The 25730-nt window shown below is 43.6% G+C and overlaps 2 protein-coding genes across 4 annotated transcripts in view; one reads left to right on the top strand and one right to left on the bottom strand.

Annotated features, from left to right (window-relative positions):
* The window catches only part of blzf1 (basic leucine zipper nuclear factor 1), an 11479-nt gene extending 2803 nt beyond the window's left edge, over positions 1-8676 (bottom strand). Inside the window, exons 1-5 of one of the 2 annotated variants that reach the window (XM_084399502.1) lie at positions 8574-8676; positions 7410-7456; positions 6643-7025; positions 5367-5566; positions 4851-4979 (exon numbers count right to left, since the gene is read on the bottom strand). In XM_084399502.1, the coding sequence (XP_084255628.1) occupies positions 4851-4979; positions 5367-5566; positions 6643-7025; positions 7410-7434 (737 nt within the window). In that variant the 5' untranslated portion in view covers positions 7435-7456; positions 8574-8676. Of the gene's footprint in view, positions 1-4850; positions 4980-5366; positions 5567-6642; positions 7026-7409; positions 7457-8310; positions 8437-8573 lie in introns of those variants that run through there. The other variant, XM_084399503.1, reaches the window with a different exon arrangement.
* On the top strand, positions 8628-25730 carry ercc5 (excision repair cross-complementation group 5). 2 transcript variants are annotated; one of them, XM_084399487.1, is made up of 17 exons: positions 8628-8710; positions 9356-9448; positions 9688-9863; positions 11235-11350; positions 11423-11524; positions 13048-13102; positions 14330-14473; positions 15196-15382; positions 15583-16134; positions 16235-16375; positions 16799-17004; positions 17717-17836; positions 17940-18153; positions 23090-23234; positions 23495-23695; positions 23881-23965; positions 24807-25730. In XM_084399487.1, the coding sequence occupies exons 2-17, from the start codon at positions 9361-9363 to the stop codon at positions 25212-25214; spliced, it is 2940 nt and encodes a 979-aa protein (XP_084255613.1). In that variant the 5' UTR covers positions 8628-8710; positions 9356-9360; the 3' UTR covers positions 25215-25730. The 2 variants fall into 2 exon arrangements, with proteins under 2 accessions (XP_084255613.1, XP_084255612.1); XM_084399486.1 differs by having other exon boundaries at positions 16232-16375.

Here is a 25730-nt window from a genome sequence, read left to right as displayed (position 1 = left end):
TGACTGTCAATCACACTCACTCACTGTCAATCACACACTCGCACTGTCAATCACACTGTCAATCACACACTCGCACTGTCAATCACACTCGCACTGTCAATCACACTCGCACTGTCAATCACACTCACTCACTGTCAATCACACTCACTCACTGTCAATCACACTCACTCACTGTCAATCACACTCACTCACTGTCAATCACACACTTGCACTGTCAATCACACACTCGCACTGTCAATCACACTCTCGCACTGTCAATCACACTGTCAATCACACACTCGCACTGTCAATCACACACTCGCACTGTCAATCACACACTCGCACTGTCAATCACACACTCGCACTGTCAATCACACACTCGCACTGTCAATCACACACTCACACTGTCAATCACACACTCACTGTCAATCACACACTCACTGTCAATCACACTCACTGTCAATCACACTCACACTGTCAATCACACTCACACTGTCAATCACACTCACTGTCAGTCACACACTCACTGTCAGTCACACACTCACTGTCAGTCACACACTCACTGTCAGTCACACTCGCACTGTCAGTCACACACTGTCAGTCACACACTCACCGACACTCACTGTCAGTCACACACTCACTGTCAGTCACACACTCACTGTCAGTCACACACTCACTGTCAGTCACACACTCACTGTCAGTCACACACTCACTGTCAGTCACACACTCACTGTCAGTCACACTCAGTGCACTGTCAGTCACACTCAGTGCACTGTCAGTCACACTCAGTGCACTGTCAGTCACACTCAGTGCACTGTCAGTCACACTCAGTGCACTGTCAGTCACACTCAGTGCACTGTCAGTCACACACTCACTGTCAGTCACACACTCACTGTCAGTCACACACTCACTGTCAGTCACACTCGCACTGTCAGTCACTCGCACTGTCAGTCACACTCGCACTGTCAGTCACACACTCACTGTCAGTCACACTCGCACTGTCAGTCACACTCGCACTGTCAGTCACACTTACTGTCAATCACACTCACTCACTGTCAATCACACACTTGCACTGTCAATCACACTGTCAATCACACACTCGCACTGTCAATCACACTCACTCACTGTCAATCACACACTTGCACTGTCAATCACACACTCGCACTGTCAATCACACTCTCAATCACACACTCGCACTGTCAATCACACTCACACTGTCAATCACACACTCGCACTGTCAATCACACACTCGCACTGTCAATCACACACTCACTGTCAATCACACTCACACTGTCAATCACACTCACTGTCAATCACACTCACTGTCAATCACACTGTCAATCACACTCGCACTGTCAGTCACACTCGCACTGTCAGTCACACTCGCACTGTCAGTCACACTCGCACTGTCAGTCACACTCGCACTGTCAGTCACACACTCACTGTCAGTCACACTCGCACTGTCAGTCACACTCGCACTGTCAGTCACACTTACTGTCAATCACACTCACTCACTGTCAATCACACACTTGCACTGTCAATCACACTGTCAATCACACACTCGCACTGTCAATCACACTCACTCACTGTCAATCACACTCACTCACTGTCAATCACACACTCGCACTGTCAATCACACACTCGCACTGTCAATCACACTGTCAATCACACACTCGCACTGTCAATCACACTCGCACTGTCAATCACACACTCGCACTGTCAATCACACACTCGCACTGTCAATCACACACTCGCACTGTCAATCACACACTCACTGTCAATCACACTCACTGTCAATCACACTCACAATCACACTCACACTGTCAATCACACTCACACTGTCAGTCACACTCGCACTGTCAGTCACACACTGTCAGTCACACACTCACTGTCAGTCACACTCGCACTGTCAGTCACACACTCACTGTCAGTTACACTCGCACTGTCAGTCACACTCGCACTGTCAGTCACACTCGCACTGTCAGTCACACTCGCACTGTCAGTCACACTTACTGTCAATCACACTCACTCACTGTCAATCACACACTTGCACTGTCAATCACACTGTCAATCACACACTCGCACTGTCAATCACACTCACTCACTGTCAATCACACTCACTCACTGTCAATCACACACTCGCACTGTCAATCACACACTCGCACTGTCAATCACACTGTCAATCACACACTCGCACTGTCAATCACACTCGCACTGTCAATCACACACTCGCACTGTCAATCACACACTCGCACTGTCAATCACACACTCGCACTGTCAATCACACACTCACTGTCAATCACACTCACTGTCAATCACACTCACTGTCAATCACACTGTCAATCACACTCACACTGTCAATCACACTCACACTGTCAGTCACACTCGCACTGTCAGTCACACACTGTCAGTCACACACTCACTGTCAGTCACACTCGCACTGTCAGTCACACACTCACTGTCAGTCACACTCGCACTGTCAGTCACACTCGCACTGTCAGTCACACTCGCACTGTCAGTCACACTCGCACTGTCAGTCACACTCGCACTGTCAGTCACACTCGCACTGTCAGTCACACTCGCACTGTCAGTCACACTCGCACTGTCAGTCACACTCGCACTGTCAGTCACACACTCACTGTCAGTCACACTCGCACTGTCAGTCACACTCGCACTGTCAGTCACACACTCACTGTCAGTCACACACTCACTGTCAGTCACACTCGCACTGTCAGTCACACTTACTGTCAATCACACTCACTCACTGTCAATCACACTGTCAATCACACACTCGCACTGTCAATCACACTCACTCACTGTCAATCACACTCACTCACTGTCAATCACACTCACTCACTGTCAATCACACACTCGCACTGTCAATCACACACTCGCACTGTCAATCACACTCTCGCACTGTCAATCACACTGTCAATCACACACTCGCACTGTCAATCACACTCGCACTGTCAATCACACACTCGCACTGTCAATCACACACTCGCACTGTCAATCACACACTCACTGTCAATCACACTCACACTGTCAATCACACTCACTGTCAATCACACTCACTGTCAATCACACTCACACTGTCAGTCACACTCGCACTGTCAGTCACACACTGTCAGTCACACACTCACTGTCAGTCACACTCGCACTGTCAGTCACACACTCACTGTCAGTCACAAGTCACACACTCACTGTCAGTCACACTCGCACTGTCAGTCACACTCGCACTGTCAGTCACACTCGCACTGTCAGTCACACACTCACTGTCAGTCACACTCGCACTGTCAGTCACACTCGCACTGTCAGTCACACTCGCACTGTCAGTCACACTCGCACTGTCAGTCACACTCGCACTGTCAGTCACACACTCACTGTCAGTCACACTCGCACTGTCAGTCACACACTCACTGTCAGTCACACTCGCACTGTCAGTCACACTCGCACTGTCAGTCACACTTACTGTCAGTCACACTTACTGTCAGTCACACTTACTGTCAATCACACTCACTCACTGTCAATCACACACTCGCACTGTCAATCACACTGTCAATCACACACTCGCACTGTCAATCACACTCGCACTGTCAATCACACTCACTCACTGTCAATCACACTCACTCACTGTCAATCACACTCACTCACTGTCAATCACACTCACTCACTGTCAATCACACACTCGCACTGTCAATCACACACTCGCACTGTCAATCACACTCTCGCACTGTCAATCACACACTCACTGTCAATCACACACTCGCACTGTCAATCACACACTCGCACTGTCAATCACACACTCGCACTGTCAATCACACACTCGCACTGTCAATCACACACTCACTGTCAATCACACACTCACTGTCAATCACACACTCACTGTCAATCACACTCACACTGTCAATCACACTCACTGTCAATCACACTCACACTGTCAGTCACACACTCACTGTCAGTCACACTCGCACTGTCAGTCACACACTGTCAGTCACACACTCACTGTCAGTCACACTCGCACTGTCAGTCACACACTCACTCACTGTCAGTCACACTCACTGTCAGTCACACACTCACTGTCAGTCACACTCGCACTGTCAGTCACACTCGCACTGTCAGTCACACTCGCACTGTCAGTCACACTCGCACTCGCACTGTCAGTCACACTCGCACTGTCAGTCACACACTCACTCACTGTCAGTCACACTCACTGTCAGTCACACACTCACTGTCAGTCACACACTCACTGTCAGTCACACACTCACTGTCAGTCACACACTCACTGTCAGTCACACTCGCACTGTCAGTCACACTCGCACTGTCAGTCACACTCGCACTGTCAGTCACACACTCACTGTCAGTCACACTTACTGTCAATCACACACTCACTGTCAATCACACTCGCACTGTCAGTCACACTTACTGTCAGTCACACTCGCAATGTCAATCACACTCGCAATGTCAATCACACTCTCACTGTCAGTCACACTCTCACTGTCAATCACACTCGCTCTGTCAGTCACACTCTCACTGTCAATCACACTCGCTCTGTCAGTCACACTCTCACTGTCAATCACACTCGCTCTGTCAGTCACACTCTCACTGTCAATCACACTCGCTCTGTCAGTCACACTCTCACTGTCAATCACACTCGCTCTGTCAATCTCACACGCAGTCAATCACACGCACTGTCAATCACACGCACTGTCAATCACACTCGCACTGTCAAATCACACTCACATTTTACATTTACTCACACTCAATCGCACTGTCAATCAAACTCATTCACACTCGCACTGTCAATCAATCAGCTGCTCCAGCGACCTCAATCACGTCACTGATGATAACAGTCCTGTGTGAAGGTGTACCTGTGTGTGTGCAGCATGTCTCTGGAGAACTCGTCTCGTTCTCGCAGCAGATCCTGAATGGCACACTGAGCGTCTCTGGTCTGGCGCTGTAAAGCTGCTCTGGCATTGGTGAGTTCCTCTGCCATCACGCTACAAAAACACACACACACACAAGCATTTTCACATGAACATTATTTTCCTATTTAGCACCCAAACTCTGCAACAGTCTTCCTAGCATTGTTCAGGATCCATCTGTACTGTATAAAGCACTGTATAAATAAAATCGCTAATTTAAAAGCGAAAGTAAAATGCACGCGTCCACACAGACATTCATAATGGCGCGGAGCAGAGCGAGTGTTTTTCCATAGTAATGAACTCGTTCAGCTCACGATTTATTGAGCAGACACCGTTCAGTTTATAACTGTAATGTCTGTTCTCTAACTGATTTTATCTAAAAAAATAAAAAATATGTTGCTTCTGAACACCGGTAACACAGACTATCACAGCAAGCCTGATTAGCATCATGGTGTTTCTCACCGGCTAGCGAGGAACTTGCTCCTCCAGACGTCGCACTGAATGCTCATGCGCTCGAGCTGCTCGGCCGTGTGTGTGTAGCTGCGTCCCAGAGCCTCGTTCTCCAGGATCAAGTGGTTCTTCTCTCGCGAGAGTCGCTCAAAGTGATACTGAAGGTCATCGCCCACCGACGCCACCAGCAGCTTCTTCAGCTCTCGGTTCACCTGAGGACACGCGATGAACACACAGCACGGGGAAATTCAGCTTTGATCACAGGATATTAATTACACTTTACTAGATATTCACATAGAAAACCGCTGTTTTACACTGGAATAATATTTCACTGTTTTTACTGTATTTTTGATCAAATAAACACAGCCTTGGTGAGCAGAAGAGACTCTTACTGTGCGATACTTTGAAAACTTCTCAACATTAGTTCATGTTACAGAGGAAACTGATCACTGAACACTGAGTCAAACTAAAATCTCTACCGTATAAATAAGGGCAGAATATAAAGCTACAACACAAAGCCTATAAAACTATATAAAGCTTCATTAAAATGCTCCAACAAAAAATGTATTACATTAAAAATAATGCTAAATAAATTCAACTTTTTTTATTACATTTAAAATACTTAAAACTTTATTAAATTTGCTAAATGTTAAAAACAATTAAAATACTAAAAACCGAAGAATTTTTTTTTATACAAAAGATAATTAAAACTAAAATGTTATTTAATTATAATAAAGATAATTATAAATGAATTAAAAACCAATTATTTAATTGTTAAAATTTAAATGTAACGCTTAAAAAAATAAATAACAATAATAATTTTTATATATATATATATATATATATATATATAAATAATTAAAATGCTAAAAACCACAAATATTTTAATTATATAAAAGATAATAAAAAAATTAAATAATATATATTATTCACTTATATTAAAGATAATTATAACAATTACATTAAACACCAATTATTTATTTTTTTAATAATTAAAATATAATGCTAAAAACAAACAAAAATTATATTAGAAATTAAAAAAATGTAAATGCTAAAAAAACATTTAAATATATAAAAGATCATTAAAACTTAATTAAATTAAACACCAATTATGTAATTGTTAAAATAATTTAAATATAATGCTAAAAACAAAACAAAAATATTATATAAAAAATGTAAATGCTATAGACAAAAATATGTGATTATACAAAAGATAATTAAAGCTGAAATATGAAACAAACTATGTTGTAATGATATTCCAGCTGCTGATCCAGCGTGTTGCTCTGACCTCGGTCTGGACCCGCAGCTGATTGGACAGGCCCTCTTTATCCTGCAGGAGCCGGCGCTCCGAGTTCTGCAGTTTCTCCAGGAGGATCCTGTAGTCCGTCGGCTCGGGCTCCGGCTCGTCCCCGTGATGATGAGGGGACCCTCGGTCCTCAGCGTAGGGCCCGGCTCGAGCGCTGCGGGTGATGGCGGCCCGGGGGACCACGATCCTCACACACTCCAGCTCCACACACACGTCCCGGCTCACCTTGCCCAGGTGCAGGACCCCCGGAGACGCTGTAGACCTGGGACTGGGCTTCGGAGATGCCAGCTTCGGGAGCGGGGCCTCAGGGGCCACAGAGGGCCTGTGCATCTCCATGCCGTCGCCGGGGCCGCGCACACACACATCTGAGACACACACACGTGTGATTGATTGGTTTTATTTAATGCCATGTCAGCATCTATGGCTATTTTCATGGCAAAAATGAAATTACAAAAATGCAAATATCATATAAATACAATAAAACCAAAGCAAACAAACAATTTTTTTTATTTAAATTAACATATTTTTCAGGCATAATCTTAGTAAATAAGTCCTTAAGTGAAATAACTTCATAGAAGAGCATTCTACTTGCATTAAACCGAGGACAGTCCAATAAAATATGACATGTGTGAGGCTCAGCTGATGTTACATTATCACCACACACACACACACACACACACATCACAGTTCCAGACACGTGTGTGTGTGTGTGTGTGTGTGTGGCTCAGATGACGGACAGATGAACTCACCTTTGATGATCACTGACGCAGACATGACTGTCCTCCACGAGATCTGCCTGAAAACACACACACATCTTATTCAAATGTTATATTTTTACACTAAAATGGTATATTGCAATATTCTAGATGACTCCGAAACACAGAAATGTTACAAACATTTAAACAAATGTTATATTGAAATTAATTAAACAACATTTTAATACAACTTTTTTTCTTCTTCTTCAAATTTTAAACAAAAACTTACTTTAGTCGCATTTAATGATGTAAGTCCAGATGACAAAAATTTACATAGTAATAAACAGACTTTATTTTTATATTTATAATATAAAATAATATTTTAATAACAAATTTATTTTTATCTTAAACAAAAATTTATATTTTTATGCATCTTATGATGCAAGTCCACATGACTCCTGGACAGAAAAATTGCATCTTAATAATAATAATAATAATATTTCAAATTAATACTTAATTAAAATGCTTATTGTGTTGAAAATTATTCAAATATAATGATAAAACATTTAAAAAATGTATACAATATATTTTTGATTAATCCTAATACATAAAAATGTATATTTTTATTAACATTTTATGATGCAAGTCTACATGAATCCTGTACAGAAAAACAGAATTAAATAATACCAGTTATATTAATTAAATTAGATTCTAGGATGCAGAAACATGGACACACTGAGGACTGTATTGTTCACTGGTGTAACTCAACCTTTGTGTTTTAATCTAATGTAACTGTCAGAAGACCAGAAGAGACACACGAGCTCAAGTTAGTCGAGATTAATCAAGTAAAGCTGGTTTACTGTCTTGATCTGATCAATCCGGATTAATTCATCATTATTAATATACTGTCGATGAAAGACGTTTACATTAGTCAACTCAACACTAGTGAACTTACCAGCGAAGACAACAACCAGTTTCTCTAAAACATGAACACGTGCTGATAATAAACACAATCTCGAGTTTATCTCAGAGACTGTAAAGATTTATCTTTGTTTGTTTGTTTGTTTGGCTAGTTCGCGAGACAGCTAACGCTAGCAGTCGCTTCGAGATTATTCAACAGATGACGTCATGTAAAGGCGCGAATCTCATAAAATCACGAATTCGTTAATGAACGTACTAAGTCATGTTTCATACTTAATAATAAATCTTGCCACGTACCTCAGAGTCGCGTTTAAACAAGATCCATGTTAAAACCGGAAGCAGCTGGTCGAAGCCGAAAGGAAGTGCTCAGTACGTGTTTCCGGCGACTCGACAGGGACCGGATGTTATGATTCTGAAGCTGTGAGCGTGAGCAGGTCTGTGTGTGAATTATTTTTAACTTTTTTTTAATAAAATATCATAATTGAAACATTTGTTCTTTAGCCTGTGAATAATAAACGAGCCCATTAGAAACAGAAATACGCGTAAATGTTGAAATATTGATTCATTTGAATCACAGATAATAGATTTATTATCACTATCTTGTTTTTGTATATTTCTCCTGCATGAGCGTTTGAGTCGAAAGTCTAAATTCTTCAATATTAAATCATAATTATGAGTTTGAAAGGTCAAAATTATGACAAACGAAGTCATAATTATGAGATACAAATGTTGAGATACAAATTATTATGTACTAGGTCACATAATTAAAACATAAACTGACTCAATTGTTTGACTTTATCTCACAATTATGACTTTTTAATCTCGTAATTTAAAACTTTTTTCTCAAAATGATTTCCTTTTAATCTAATAATTTTGAATCTAAAACTTTTTCCTCATAATTTAAATTGATGTCATAATTTTATTTTCTTGATCTGATTCATCAGAATGATAATTTGACAGAGCATGGTGTTGCCAGAGCTTTTCTGCTTCACACTGTGTGAAAGTTAAAGATGATGATGATGATGAAGACGATGATGATGATGATGATGATGATGATGATGTTTTCCCGCTGTTGTCAGGTGTGATGGGAGTTCACGGACTGTGGAAGCTCTTGGAAAGCACCGGAAAACCCATCAATCCGGAAACGCTGGAGGGGAAGATCTTGGCTGTCGGTATCCTTTACTGCAGGGTTTAACATGCAGAAGTCATGAAATGTTGCATGTCCAGCTGTTGAGTGTCACGTTTCACTGCATGTTAGAAAGTCAAAAGAATGGTCCAAAACAGCTACACACACACACACACACACATACATTCCCCAAATTCCCATTACTGTAATGCAATGCAGAGAAAGAGTCTGACTTTAGTAACTCAGCATGATTGGTCAGTTTGGATCCGTGACTCCCCGTGACAGACATCAGCATCTGGCTGAATCAGGCGGTGAAAGGCGTGCGGGATCGCGACGGGAATGCGGTTCTCAACGCTCACCTCCTCACGCTCTTCCATCGGCTCTGCAAGCTGCTGTTCTTCCGCATCAGACCCGTGTTCGTGTACGATGGAGACGCGCCGCTGCTCAAGAGACAGACGCTGGTGAGCTTGATATCTGCGTGTAAAACATGTCGAGAACAGAACAAAACTGCGTGTCGAGATGCTTCTGAGATTAACCCTCATCCTTCCCTCGCGGGTCAAAATGACCCGAAGCCCTAAAATTATACATACTTTTTTTTTTAAAAAAGCTTATTTTATTTCATTTTGATTAAAAAAATCTATTTTTTTAATGCAATTTTTTTGTATATTTTTTGTTTTTTGTTTTATTTAATTTACCTTTAAATGACTAGATTTGATCAATAAATAATAAATAAATAGTAATTTAAGCACATTCCTCACATTCTTTCAACTTACATTCAAAATAACTCACAATTTCATGCATAACCCTTTTAATTCAGCTCAGAATATCTTACATTGTGTGTCTTTGACTTCTTGTGGAAAATAATAATATAAGATGATATTTCATGACTCTAGATGGGCTTATATCTCTATATGGAGTAAATGAGCTGTTCCTCTGGGTCCTAAAGCCAGTTTCTCTTCAGTATATTCAGATACAGTGCAATGCATAAGTTAATACACCCATGCTAAAGTTGACTAAAAAGAGGAATAAAAAATCATATTTTGGAAATTGAACTTAATGCCTTAATTTAAAAAATTAGGAAAAATCCAACCTTTAAGGACACCAATTTTCTTTGTGAATGAATAATGTATCGTAAATAAATAAATGTTCTTCCTTAAAATACATGGTGCATAAGTTAGTACACCCCTATGTTAAATTCCCATAGAGGCAGGCAGATTTTTATTTTTAAAGGCCAGTTACTTCATGGATCCAGGATACTATGCATCCTGATAAAGTTCCCTTGGCCTTTGGAATTAAAATAGCCCCACATCATCACATAGCCTTCACCATACCTAGAGATTGGCATGGTTTTATTTCAGTTAGCCTAAAAGCTAGTTTGATTTGCATTGCTCTCAATGCTAATTTTTTAAATTAAGGCATTAAGTTCAATTTCCAAAATATGATTTTTTATTCCTCTTTTTAGTCAACTTTAGCATGGGTGTATTAACTTATGCATTGCACTGTATACATGTTTTTGGTAAAGTTTGAGCATTTTTAGTTTGAATTTTTTAGGATTTTCTATGTGTACTGAAGCATTCCTCGCATTCCATTCATTCCTAACGGGGTCAAAATGACCCGATTTATTACTTTTTTAAATGTCAACCACAAAGCTCCTCGAATCCATTACATTTTTTGTGTGTGTATTCGTGGTTCAAGTGCGACAAAAGTCCTGTGGTCTTGGACCCCCTTCGATGAACACTCAATTTTTAAACATTTTTCAAAAGTGATTTCCGGGTCAGAATGACCCGAGGGAAAGATGACGGTAGGAATAACGACATTCTGAACACGTTTAGGCGATCCGGAGACAACGGCGTGAGGAAATGAGCCGAGAGTCCAGACAGACCAATGAAAAACTCCTTCACACGTTCCTGAAGAGACAGGCCATCAAAGCAGCTCTAGGGGATCGAAGGTACGAGCCTTAGTTCATGTTCACAGCTGTTCATCCCACAGAGAAACATGCTCTTTTCCTTGTTTCCCGCAGTGAAGAGTCGGTTCCCAGCCTGTCGTCTGTGAGACGAGATGATCAGGATGACATGTACGTTCTTCCCGCGCTTCCTCCTGATGAGGACAGAGACGAGAGGAGGTGAGATCGGGGACAAACAACACATAATGATTAGAGATGCACCGATGTATCGGCCAACAATCTGTATCGGCCGATAAAAGCTATTATTAACGCTATCGGCCATTTAAAAACAGCCGATGATCATCAGTGCCGATTATATCCTGTCAATCAAAAGGGGGCGGGGAAACGTGTTCAGACTGCAACACACACTGTGTGTGAAGAAAATCTCTTGTGTTGAATTTAGGGCAAGTTAATGCGACAATAACGCATTAACAGTTAAAAACAGCACAAACAAAACATTTGACCCTATAAAGCACCCGTAGTTCAAGCCAGGGTTGCCAGATCTGTAGTTTTTGTAGCCTAAGAATAATAAACGAGCCCATTAGAAACAGAAATACGCGTAAATGTTGAAATATTGATTAATTTGAATCACAAATAATAGATTTATGATCACTATCTTGTTTTTGTATATTTCTCCTGCAGGAGCGTTTGAGTCAAAAGTCAAAATTCTGAAATACTAAATCATAATTATGAGTTTGAAAAGTCAAAATTATGACATACGAATTCATAACTATGAGATAAAAATGTTGAGGTTAAAATTATTATGTACTAGGTCATATAATTATGACATAAAAAGTCGAAACTGATTACGTTTTCTGACTTTATCTCACAATTATGCCTTTTTAATCTCGTAATTTAAAACTTTTTTTGGGCAAATTAATGCGACAATAACGCATTAACAGTTAAAAACAGCACAAACAAAACATTTGACCCTATAAAGCACCCGTAGTTCAAGCCAGGGTTGCCATATCTGTAGTTTTTCCCTGTAGTTTTGTAGCGCCTCTCATCCAAATATCACAAATAGCTCTTTGTTTCTTTTTAGAAGTAGCAAATCACAGTGTCATCTTTCAAATAAAGTCCATTTTATCACGAAATTTAAACAATAAATGGCGTTTTAACGCACTTAAATGTGACGTGACGGATCACTGTATCGCCTCAGTTCTCAGAGTCTTTTTATCCACTTTAAAACAAATGATGTCTAGTAAAACATGCATGAACATCAGAAGGTATGTTGGAAGATATCCGTATCATGTCTCGTGTAATCTCTCAATCAGTGTTTAAAGATGTCAGTAAAACAGCTTGTGAACCTAATGTTGCGTTTTCCTCAGGAAAGTCATGCGTTTGTTAGTTAGCTATTATAAAAACACTATAGAGGAGCTTATTTACTGTTAATTATATATGTATGTTTGAATAAATGTGCCATGAAGACAAGTGCTTATGAAAACTACCTTATTTGTGCAACTGAGTAATGCACATTTATTTGGGTGCAATTATTATATCAAATATTTACTGTATTATATATAAAATAAATAGCAGTTTCATATAATAAAGGGTTTTTACAGCATTATTTGGGAGAGATTTTTGTTCCATAAGAAAAACCGAACTGTCGGTATCTAACCGAACTATGTGAATATTAATTGAATATGGTACATCTCTAATAATGATGATAATGAAGGAAAGTGTCTTCATGAATGTGTCTGTAGTTCAGAGGAGGAAAGAGAAGGAGACGAATCACTGCAGACCTACAGAAGCTTTCAGGTGAGACGAATCACATTTATATTCATTTATATTGTGCTTTTCAAAATACACATAGTTTCAAAGCAGATGTTAATGTTTATTATACAGTACAGGTCAAAAATTTGGAAACATTACTATTTTTAATGTTTTCGAAAGAAGTTTCTTCTGCTCATCAAGCCTGAATTTATTTGATCAAAAATACAGAAAAAAAATGAAATATTGTGATATATTATTACAACTTAAAGTAATAGTTTTCTATTTGAATATACTTTAAAAAATAATTTATTCCTGTGATGCAAAGCTGAATTGTCAGCATCATTACTCCAGTCTTCAGTGTCACATGTGACATCCAGTCTATCACATGATCCTTTAGAAATCATTCTAATATTGTGATTTATTATGAGTGTTGGACACAGTTCTGCTGCCTAATATATTTGATGAATAAAAGGTTAAAAAGAACTGCATTTATTCAAGATAAAAGAAATCTTTTCTAATAATATAAATCTTCTTTACTATCACTTTTTATCAATTTAACACATCCTTGCTGAATAAAAGTATTGATTTATTTCAAAAAAGGAAAGAAAAAAAATGACTGACCCCAAATGACTGACCAGTAGTGTATATTGCTGTTACAGAAGATTTCTATTTTTAAAAAATTTGCTTCTTTTTTTTTTACTTTTTATTCATCAAAGTATCCTAAAAAAAGTATCACAGGTTATGAAAAAATATTAAGCAGCAGAACTGTTTCCAACTTTGATAATGAATCATCATAGTAGAATGATTTCTAAAGGATCATGTGATAGACTGGAGTAATGATCCTGAAAATTCAGCTTTGCATCACAGGAATAAATGATCATTTAAAGTATAATAAATTGAAAACCAATTATTTTAAATTGTAACAATATATCACAATATTACATTTTTTTTTCTGTATTTTTGATCAAATAAATGCAGGCTTGATAAGCAGAAGAAACTTCTTTCAAAAACATTAAAAATAGTAATGTTTCCAAACTTTTGACCTGTACTGTACCTTCATGCCTTATAGTCGCATTTAAAGAGTCCCTAAAGACTCGTCTTTTTAAAGCTGTTTATTGTGCTTGAGTGGATTATTGTTACTTCGCAATATAAATAAAATGTATTATTAGTATTATTATTTAGCAGATTAGAGCTGGGTGATACTAAAGTTTAGATTTTGCCACGTTAGCACATCGTATAAACCGCTTTGTATTTTTGTGTGTGTGTGTTCAGGAAGAGATCTATCACAATCCTAACTCCGTCGACATCAACTCTGAGGAGTTTTCCCTCATGCCACCGGAGATCAAACACGAAATCTTGAAAGAAATGAAGGAATTCAACAAGAGGCGACGCACACTTTACCACAAACCACCAGAGGTGATGCCGTTCACACACTGCAGAAATCAGGCTTTTCCTCACGGTTTCTGTCTTGTTTTCCAGAACAAACATCTAGACATTCCTATATCATGATAGATTTACTGGAGAAGCAAAATGACTGAAGATATAGCGCACATATTGTGTGCTTTTACAAAGCCTTGATGGCTCTACTATTCAATTCACATTTATTTGTACAGCGCTTTTCACAACACACATCATTTCAAAGCAGCTTTACAGAAAATGCATGAGTCCACATTACAGTTTAGAGAGATCTGTTATCAGAGGAGACTGTCTGAGTTATGAATTTCAGAAATGTACATATACAAATCACAGTTAGCTAAAAATGTATTAATTTAAACAATGTAATCTACTAGAACAGGTTTTCCTGCTTGAATGTTGATTATTCTCCTCATATTCTCCATTGTTGCGGCTCCTCTCTTCCCAGTCTGTCAGTAACGCTCTGTTTACTTCCTGTCTCTATGAAGCCCCTCCTTCTGAAAAGCACACTGTGCTCTGATTGGTCGGCTGGAGCAGTGTGTTGTGATTGGTCGAGCGCTTCGAGTGTGTTTGGGAAATGTCCCGCCCCTTTCCATAACCGCCAGTTTAACACACTTAACTCACTCAACCAGGCCCCGCCCCTTTATTCTGCGCATTAATTATTATAATGAGGAATATGTGTTCTCACGTGATCTTCTTTAACCCCTGATCTCCTGGTCTCTCAGAGGTCCGGTGAGTTCTCTCAGTATCAGCTGGCGGGTCTCCTTCAGAGGAACAAACTCAACCAGCGTCTGGAGGGAGTGCAGAAGGAGATGAACCACACCGGCTCTGAGGAGAGAGAGGGCAAAGGTCAACACGTGGAGACCCGCCGCCTCGTGTCTGAGGACTCCGCCCACTACGTACTCATCAAAGGTCTGGACAAATACACGCTCATATCTGTCTTCCTGGGGTCAACACGACACTCAAAAACATACATTATTTATTATCACATGCACAAAAACATAAAAAAATTACTCTCAATAACAAATCAGGGTCCAAAAACAACCACTATTACAACCACTATCACAGTGTGCTACTGAAATACGACAAAGCAAAGGTTTTCTGTTGTTCAGGGTCTCAGGAGAAAGCCAGCGTTCCAGAGAGTGGGCCGGCTCCAGCGCTGTGGTCCAGTTCCCCGTGGGATCGCAAAGCGAAGCCTAAAGGAAAACCTGAGCCGTTGTGGCGACCCGTGACCGAGACAGACGAGAAGAAGAACAAGCCGTCCTCCTCTTCCTCCTGTCGTGAGGAAGATCCTCCAGCGTCTCCTCGAACTCTTCAGGCCATCCAGAACGCCATGATGGACAGCAGCTCTGAGGAAGAAGACACGAGACCACCTGATGATGATGATGGAAGTGTGTCGCCTCGAACTCTACATGCCATCCAGAACGCCATGATGGATCCGCCGGCACACAAACACAAGACGTACGTCATCACGAGCAGCTCGGACGACGACGAGGAGGAGACTTCAGGATCGAAGAATCAGGACAAAACACCTGGTATTCCCAGTCCACGAGAGCATCCGAAGCAAACACACCCGAGTGATTCCTCTGATCCTGTGAGTACAGACAGAACGCACGAAAACAAACCCGAGAGTGGAGATCATGAGGAGGAAAGCAGCGCTGAAGGTACTCATATTTGCCTATTAAACACATTTATTGATGTTTACACTTACAGCACGTGCACAGAAGCCTAAATACACTGATGAGTCATCATTATCTCCAGTAGAGACACGAGAGCCACGAGACGCCGCAGTGAACCTGAAGCCGAGAGATTCCTCTGATCTGAGAACTGACAGAACGCATGAAAACAAACCCGAGAGTGAAGAAGAAGATGAGGAGGAGGAGGAGGAGGAAAGCAGCTCTGAAGGTCAAACACACACTGATCGTTTTACAGCAGGAACAGGACAATAGCAGAATCAGTGCAAACTTCATCTAATATGAGACGCATTTAAATTCAGCTGTAAAGCAGATATAATGATATACAGTATTTATTCAACATTTCTCACTTTATCACAGTTTATGAGCAGAACTCAGAGTTATGAACTCAGCTGATATCTGACTGGTTTTGTCCGTCCTTCTGTTAGACTGTCTCACACATGAATTATGTTGAATATCTGTCAGCTGTTAAATTTAACTACACAATTAGATAATACCAGTTTAGCTCAACCAATCACCAAGCAATGCTTCATTGTGTTCAGTCTGTGTGTAAAAAGAGCATTAGCAATTAAAGACAACACAAAAAAAAGCTTCGAGTGCTTCTCACACACACCTGTTCATCTGGTCTCTGCAGAGAGCTTTATCGAGGTGTGTGATGTGGAGGAAGCGTCTGACACAGAGCAGTCTCACACCAGAGCAGAAGAAGACGATAAAAGCCCCTCAGAGGAAGAGGAGGAGAGCAGAGAGGAAGAGGAGAGCAGAGAGGAGGAGAACGGGGATGAAGAAGAGGAAGCCGTGGGTGAAGCTCCTGCTGGCGCTGAGTGGGATCACATCGACATGGTAAATCTCACAGGCTCCCAGAGAGCGTCTGCAGTGTGTGTGTGTGTGTGTGTGTGTGTGTGTGTGTGTGTGTGTGTGTGTGTGTGTGTGCCCTTGTTTATATTACATTGTGGGGACCAAATGTCCCCATAAGAATAGTAAAACCTGAGATCACCTACATTGTGGGGACCAGCCAGCGGTCCCCACTTTTCAAAAGGCTTATAAATCACACAGGATGAGTTGTTTTGAGAAAGTAAAAATGCAGAATGTTTCCTGTGATGGGTAGGGTTAGGGGCAGGGTTAGTGTAAGGGGACAGAATATACAGTTTGTACGGTATAAAAACCATTACGTCTATGGAGAGTCCCCACAAAGATAGTGAACCAGACGTGTGTGTGTGTGTGTGTGTGTGTGTGTGTGTGTGTGTGTGTGTGTGTGTGTGTGTGTGTGTGTGTGTGTGTGTGTGTGTGTGTGTGTGATGGGTAGGATTAGGGGTCAGGTTAGTGTGTGTGTCTGAGTGTGTGTGATGATGGGTAGGTTTAGGGGTCGGGTTAGTGTGTGTGTGATGGGTAGGGTTAGTGTAGGGGAATAGAAAATACGGTTTGTACAGTATAAAAACCATTACGCCTATGGAATGTCCTCACAAGTATCACAAAACAAACCTGTGTGTGTGTGTGTGTGTGTGTGTGTGTGTGTGTGTGTGTGTGTGTGTGTGTGTGTGTGTGTGTGTGTCAGGAGGATCTGCTGCAGATGGACAGAGACCTGCAGGATGAGCAGATGATCCTGAAAGAGCAGAAGCAGCATCAGGAGCGCAGCAGCTCCAGCGTCACCGGACAGATGTGCCAAGAGTCTCAGGTCAGGGTTCACACCACGCTTTCGCATGCAGAACATGTCCTACAGAACAGGAGTGAGTGAGTCGTGTGCTGATATTAGCGGTGTGTTCTGATGCTTGTTCCAGGAGCTGTTGCGTCTGTTCGGCGTGCCGTTCGTGGTGGCGCCGATGGAGGCCGAAGCCCAGTGTGCGGCGCTGGACCGGCTCGACCAAACGCACGGCACCATCACCGACGACAGCGACATCTGGCTCTTCGGCGGACGCCATGTCTACAGGAACTTCTTCAGCCAGAACAAATACGTGGAGCTTTACCAGTCAGCTGACATGCAGAACCAGCTCGGTGAGCTCTTCATCAGTCCGGCTTACATTTTACTTTAAGGTGCAGTGTGTGATTTTAGCGGCATCTAGTGGTGAGGTTATGAATTGCACCCAACAGAAGTTATGGTGGCCGACAGGAAGTGATGTCGTCGTCTGAAACAGGCTAAAATAATCCCATAAACATTCATTTAATGACATATAAAACCCTACTGTACATAACCGATCAGAACAAAAGGTTATTTCCATAAACATGCATCAAATGTGATTCATTCTGGGAATGTCAAGATTACTTCTTTTTTTATTATTGTTCTTTTTTTACTTCCAAAAACTGTAAATTTCATGAAATTTGCTGTGAGATTTATTACAGTTTTTCATCGTATATAGGTAAGGTACTAATTAAAGTCCCCCTGAAGTCATCATTTTTTACCTTAACATTACATATTTAAACGTTTTTTCTTTGAAAAATGTTGAAAAATTCTTCATGCCTTAAAATATCTTGAATGTAACTCGACACCCTTGCCTCATTTAGTATGCGCGGTTTTATGAATATGCAAATGAGCCCCGCCTCCACTCACTCACTCAGCTCAGAGATCCACTGGTTGACGATCACACGTTGATCTGATTGGTTACAAGGTAGTTTGTGACGTCAGAAACACCAGCGATTTCAAAGCGTGTTTTTGAGACTGTCTTTGGTTCACTGCAGTTTTAAGGAGGAAATACTCAGCAATGGTGTCGACTTATGAACTTACACATGCTTTGTCTTAAAGCAGATTAAAAACACCACATAGACACATAAACAACATTAAAAGCTGGATTTACACCACAGGGGGACTTTAACGTGTTTAATGTAGCATTTTTACTCTGTTAAAGTGTTAGTTCACTCAAATCTGACATAATTTACTCATGTTGTTCCAAACCCTTAGACTTTTATTCATCTTTGAAACACACATTACCATATTTTAAATGAAATATGAGATATTTCGTGCATGCGTGAGCTTCTGTTGCTCCATGTATGTTAGCTGATCACTGTTTATAAGCCAAAATTACAGTATATCAGTGTTACAGACATATCAAGATTCAGATTAAACCCGTATGGATTCATTTAAGACTCTGGGTTTGAAACGAGGGCAAGTAAATGATGATGGAATTGTACATTTATGGCGGAACTCTCGCACCCTCATCCTCGCCTCATCCTCGCCTCGCCTCATCATCGCCTCATCATCCTCGCCTCATCCTCGCCTCGCCTCATCCTCGCCTCGCCTCATCCTCGCCTCATCCTCGCCTCATCATCCTCGCCTCATCCTCGCCTCATCCTCGCCTCGCCTCATCCTCGCCTCATCATCCTCGCCTCATCCTCGCCTCATCATCCTCTCGCCTCATCATCCTCTCGCCTCATCATCCTCGCCTCGCCCTCGCCTCATCCTCGCCTCGCCTCATCCTCGCCTCATCCTCGCCTCGCCCTCGCCTCGCCCTCGCCTCATCATCGCCTCATCATCCTCGCCTCGCCCTCGCCTCGCCCTCGCCTCATCATCGCCTCATCATCCTCGCCTCATCCTCGCCTCGCCTCATCCTCGCCTCATCCTCGCCTCATCATCCTCGCCTCATCCTCGCCTCATCATCCTCTCGCCTCATCATCCTCTCGCCTCATCATCCTCGCCTCGCCCTCGCCTCATCCTCGCCTCATCCTCGCCTCGCCTCATCCTCGCCTCATCATCCTCGCCTCATCATCGCCTCATCATCCTCGCCTCATCCTCGCCTCATCCTCGCCTCATCATCCTCTCGCCTCATCGCCCTCGCCTCGCCCTCGCCTCATCCTCCTCTCGCCTCATCGCCCTCGCCTTGCCCTCGCCTCATCCTCCTCTCGCCTCATCATCCTCTCGCCTCATCATCCTCGCCTCATCATCCTCTCGCCTCATCATCCTCGCCTCATCGCCCTCGCCTCGCCCTCGCCTCATCATCCTCTCGCCTCATCATCCTCTGGCCTCATCATCCTCGCCTCATCGCCCTCGCCTCATCGCCCTCGCCTCATCATCCTCTCGCCTCATCATCCTCTCGCCTCATCATCCTCGCCTCATCGCCCTCGCCTCATCCTCGCCTCATCCTCGCCTCATCCTCGCCTCATCCTCGCCTCATCGCCCTCGCCTCATCGCCCTCGCCTCATCGCCCTCGCCTCATCCTCGCCTCATCCTCGCCTCATCATCCTCTCGCCTCATCATCCTCTCGCCTCATTATCCCCTCGCCTCATCATCCTCTCGCCTCATCATCCTCTCGCCTCATCATCCTCGCCTCATCATCCTCTCGCCTCATCATCCTCTCGCCTCATCATCCTCTCGCCTCATCATCCTCGCCTCATCGCCCTCGCCTCATCCTCGCCTCATCCTCGCCTCGTCCTCGCCTCATCCTCGCCCTCGCCTCATCCTCGCCCTCGCCTCATCCTCGCCTCGCCTCATCCTCGCCTCATCGCCCTCGCCTCATCGCCCTCGCCTCATCCTCGCCCTCGCCTCATCCTCGCCTCGCCTCATCCTCGCCCTCGCCTCATCCTCGCCTCATCGCCCTCGCCTCATCGCCCTCGCCTCGTCCTCGCCTCATCGCCCTCGCCTCGTCCTCGCCTCGTCCTCGCCTCATCCTCGCCTCATCGCCCTCGCCTCATCGCCCTCGCCTCGTCCTCGCCTCGTCCTCGCCTCATCCTCGCCTCATCCTCGCCTCATCGCCCTCGCCTCATCCTCGCCTCATCGCCCCATCCTCGCCTCATCGCCCTCGCCTCATCGCCCCATCCTCGCCTCATCGCCCCATCCTCGCCTCATCGCCCTCGCCTCATCCTCGCCCTCGCCTCATCCTCGCCTCATCCTCGCCTCGCCTCATCCTCGCCTCATCGCCCTCGCCTCATCCTCGCCTCGCCTCATCCTCGCCTCATCCTCGCCTCGCCTCATCCTCGCCTCGCCTCATCCTCGCCTCATCCTCGCCTCGCCTCATCCTCGCCTCATCCTCGCCTCGCCTCATCCTCGCCTCATCCTCGCCCTATCGCCCTAGCCTCATCCTCGCCTCATCGCCCTAGCCTCATCCTCGCCTCATCGCCCTAGCCTCATCCTCGCCTCATCGCCCTCGCCTCATCCTCGCCTCATCCTCGCCTCATCGCCCTAGCCTCATCCTCGCCTCATCGCCCTCGCCTCATCCTCGCCTCATCCTCGCCTCATCGCCCTAGCCTCATCCTCGCCTCATCCTCGCCTCATCGCCCTCGCCTCATCCTCGCCCTCGCCTCATCCTCGCCTCATCGCCCTCGCCTCATCCTCGCCTCGCCTCATCCTCGCCCTCGCCTCATCCTCGCCTCATCGCCCTATCGCCCTCGCCTCATCGCCCTCGCCTCATCGCCCTCGCCTCATCGCCCTCGCCTCGTCCTCGCCTCATCCTCGCCCTCGCCTCATCCTCGCCTCGCCTCATCCTCGCCCTCGCCTCGCCCTCGCCTCATCCTCGCCTCATCCTCGCCTCATCCTCGCCCTCGCCTCATCCTCGCCTCATCCTCGCCTCATCGCCCTCGCCTCATCGCCCTCGCCTCGTCCTCGCCTCATCCTCGCCTCATCCTCGCCCTCGCCTCATCCTCGCCTCATCGCCCTCGCCTCATCCTCGCCTCATCCTCGCCTCATCGCCCTAGCCTCATCCTCGCCTCATCCTCGCCTCATCGCCCTCGCCTCATCCTCGCCCTCGCCTCATCCTCGCCTCATCGCCCTCGCCTCATCCTCGCCTCGCCTCATCCTCGCCCTCGCCTCATCCTCGCCTCATCGCCCTATCGCCCTCGCCTCATCGCCCTCGCCTCATCGCCCTCGCCTCATCGCCCTCGCCTCGTCCTCGCCTCATCCTCGCCCTCGCCTCATCCTCGCCTCGCCTCATCCTCGCCCTCGCCTCGCCCTCGCCTCATCCTCGCCTCATCCTCGCCCTCGCCTCATCCTCGCCTCATCCTCGCCTCATCGCCCTCGCCTCATCGCCCTCGCCTCGTCCTCGCCTCATCCTCGCCTCATCCTCGCCCTCGCCTCATCCTCGCCTCATCGCCCTCGCCTCATCGCCCTCGCCTCGTCCTCGCCTCATCGCCCTCGCCTCGTCCTCGCCTCATCCTCGCCTCATCGCCCTCACCTCATCGCCCTCGCCTCGTCCTCGCCTCGTCCTCGCCTCATCCTCGCCTCATCCTCGCCTCATCATCCTCGCCTCATCATCTTCGCCTCATCATCCTCGCCTCATCATCTTCGCCTCATCCTCGCCTGGCGTCCTGGAACACATCCTGCCCTCGCGGGTCAAAATCACCCAAAGCCATACAATTATTCTCCTTTTTTTTTTTTTTTTGAAAGCTTATTTTATTTCATTTTGATAATATTTTTTCTATTTTTTAATGCATTTTTTATTACTAAATTATTAGATTTAATAAATAATAAATAAATAGTCATTTAAGCACATTCCTCACATTCTTTCAACTTAAATTCAAAATAACTCACAATTTCATGCATAACCCTTTTAATTCAGCTCTAAATATCTTACATTGTGTGTCTTTGACCTCTTGTGGAAAATAAATAATATAAGATATTTCATGACTCTAGATGGGCTTATATCTCTATATGGAGTAAATGAGCTGTTCCTCTGGGTCCTAAAGCCAGTTTCTCTTCAGTATATATTCAGATACACATGTAGACATTATACAATCATGTTTTTGGTAAAGTTTGAGCATTTTTTGTTCTAATTTTGAGCATTTTTAGGTGTTTCTATGTGAACTGAAGCATTCCTCGCATCCCATTCATTCCTATGGGGGTCAAATTGACCTGTGAATGAAGGATTTGTTACTTTTATAAATGTCAACCACAAAACTCGTCGAAACCTTTAAAAACAATTTGTGTGTGTATTCGTGGTTCAAGTGCAACAAAAGCCCTGTGGTCTTGGACCCTCTGATGAACACTGAATGTTTGTGATGTTTAAAGGTCTGGACAGGAGTAAACTGATTAACCTGGCGTATCTGCTGGGCAGCGATTACACCGAGGGGATCCCGGGAGTCGGGTTCGTCACAGGGATGGAGATCCTCAATGAGTTTCCCGGCGCCGGATTAGAGCCGCTCCTTCAGCTCAGGTGCAAAACACACACACACACCTTCGTATCAAACACACACCTGCGAATCAAACACACACTGGCGAATATCAAACACACACTGGCGAATATCAAACACACACACCTGCGAATCACACAGCATTTAAGTTGAAAGACTTTGCAAAAATAACTTGCTTTGTTGTTGCAACAACCACTGTGTGTGTGTGTGTGTGTGTGTGTGTGTGTGTGTGTGTGTGTGTGTGTGTGTGTGTGTGTGTGTGTGTGTTGTCCGGCTGATGTAGTGAATGGTGGGCTGAGGCTCAGGAGAATAAGAAAATGGCTGCCAATCCCAAAGACACAAAAGTGAAGAAGAAACTGAGGAATCTTCATCTTCATCCGGGTTTTCCCAACCCTGCCGTGGCTCAGGCGTACCTGCATCCCAGCGTCGACCAATCAGACGCCTCGTTCAGCTGGGGCCGCCCACACCTGGAGCTCATCAAAGAATATCCTTCAGGCTATTCGCAGTGTGATAGATGCAGTTTAACACACCTTATGTTACGCATGTCTGCGTGTGATTTATGAGACAAAAATAGTGAAATACACTCATGTGTCACGGATAACACAATCAAATCAAAACCTTTTAACATTGGCACTAGTGTTTATAGGATACTTCCTTAGCCAGAGTGACGTTCTGCCTGAGCCGCTTCGGCTGGAACAGCAGGAGGACTGAAGAAACTCTGCAGCCGGTGCTAAAGCAGCTTCAGTCTCAGCAGGTCAGACACTCACACATGCAAATACTGGGAAATATTATTATAATGTAAATCATCTGTTTTCTATGTGAATATACAGTAAAGTGTAATTTATTCCTGTGATCAAAGCTGCATTTTCAGCATCATTACTCCAGTCTTCAGTGTCACATGATCCTTCACAAATCACTCTAATATGATGATTTGATGATCAAGAAACATTTATGATTATTATCAATGTTGAAAACAGTTTTATTTCAGGATTCTTTGATGAATAGAAAGATCTTAAGAGCAGCATTTATCTGAAATAGAATCTTTTGTAACATTATAAATGTCTTTACTGTCACTTTAGATCAATTTAATTCATCCTTGATGAATAAAAGTATTGATTTATTTTATTGATTTCCCCCAAAAAAATTAAGTAAAAATTCTTACTGACCCCAAACTTTTGACCGGTAGAGTTTAATGTTACACAAGCTTTCTATTTCAGATAAATGCTGTTCTGTTGAACTTTCTATTCATCAAAGAATCCTGAAATAAAAATGTAAATAACTGTTTTCAACACTGATAATAATCATAAATGTGTCTTGAGCATCAAATCCTCATATTAGAGTGATTTGTGAAGGATCATGTGACACTGAAGACTGGAGTAATGATGCTGAACATCAGCTTTGATCACAGGATATAAATTACACTTTACTGTATATTCACATAGAAAACAGCTGATTTACATTATAATAATATTTCACTGTTTTACTGTATTTTTGATCAAATAAACGCAGCCTTGGTGAGCAGAAGAGACTCTCTCAGAAACATTAGTGTGTATTCTGTGAGTTGTTAGGTGTGTATTATGATTGTGTGTGTGCAGACGCAGCTGCGCATCGACTCGTTCTTCCGTCTGGAGCAGCAGGAGAAGCAGTTCATCCGAAGCCAGCGTCTGCGCAGAGCCGTCACATGCCTCAAGAGAAAAGAGAGAGATGAGGAAGAAGAGAGAGAAGAGGAGGATGAAGAGATGTCTCCATCTAAACCGGCTGGGAGTTCTTCAGCTGGAGGCTTCATAGAGGCAGTGGTTCAGGCTGATGAACAGGGCGGAGGAGTGGGCGGAGTCACGCCGATGATGTCATCCAGGGGGGCGGAGTCAGGCAGCTCCAGCTCAGAGGATGATGCTGAAGGTGGGAGGGGCGTCGCCATGGTTACAGCTCGTTCTGCGTTCGAGGGGCAAACGAGAGGAAGAGGGAAACGAGGAGGAAGAGGAAGGAGCAAAACCAAATCATGAGGACAAACACGAGTTTACATGTTTATAAGCTATAGTGCTGGATCACTAACTAGAGGAATCTGACTAATCATGGGTGGAAAAATGTGTGACATCTGCATTTCTATTTATTTTTTTTCACTGTCATTTTTTTTTTTTTTTTTCACTTTAGATGAATTTGCCAAAAAAAAAGAAGAATAAAAGTCTGAAAAAGCCTAAATGTAGTTCTTCTCATGACAGAAAACTGAACCTCGTCTGGAGATCATGCGATATGATCATATAGAGCTGTGCTTCTCAACAGGACGCCGGACAAGCAGTTACAATAAGCTCAAATACTAATAAATCCATAACTAAATCAGGATTCTAACATGTGTAAAGGAAATTGTAACAATTTATAGACCTGGACAAATCTGGGAAAGATGAAGGACAGTTACAATGAGGAGGATTTTTTTCATTATTGTTATTATTATTATTTCACTCTAATGCTAAAACTGTACGACAATTACTTAATGAATTAATAACATTTATGTTGCTTTCGTA

This window comes from Rutilus rutilus (genome assembly GCF_951802725.1).
Source record: "Rutilus rutilus genome assembly, chromosome: 2".
NCBI lineage: Eukaryota > Metazoa > Chordata > Actinopteri > Cypriniformes > Leuciscidae > Rutilus > Rutilus rutilus.
This window is presented reverse-complemented; position numbering and strand designations above follow the sequence as displayed.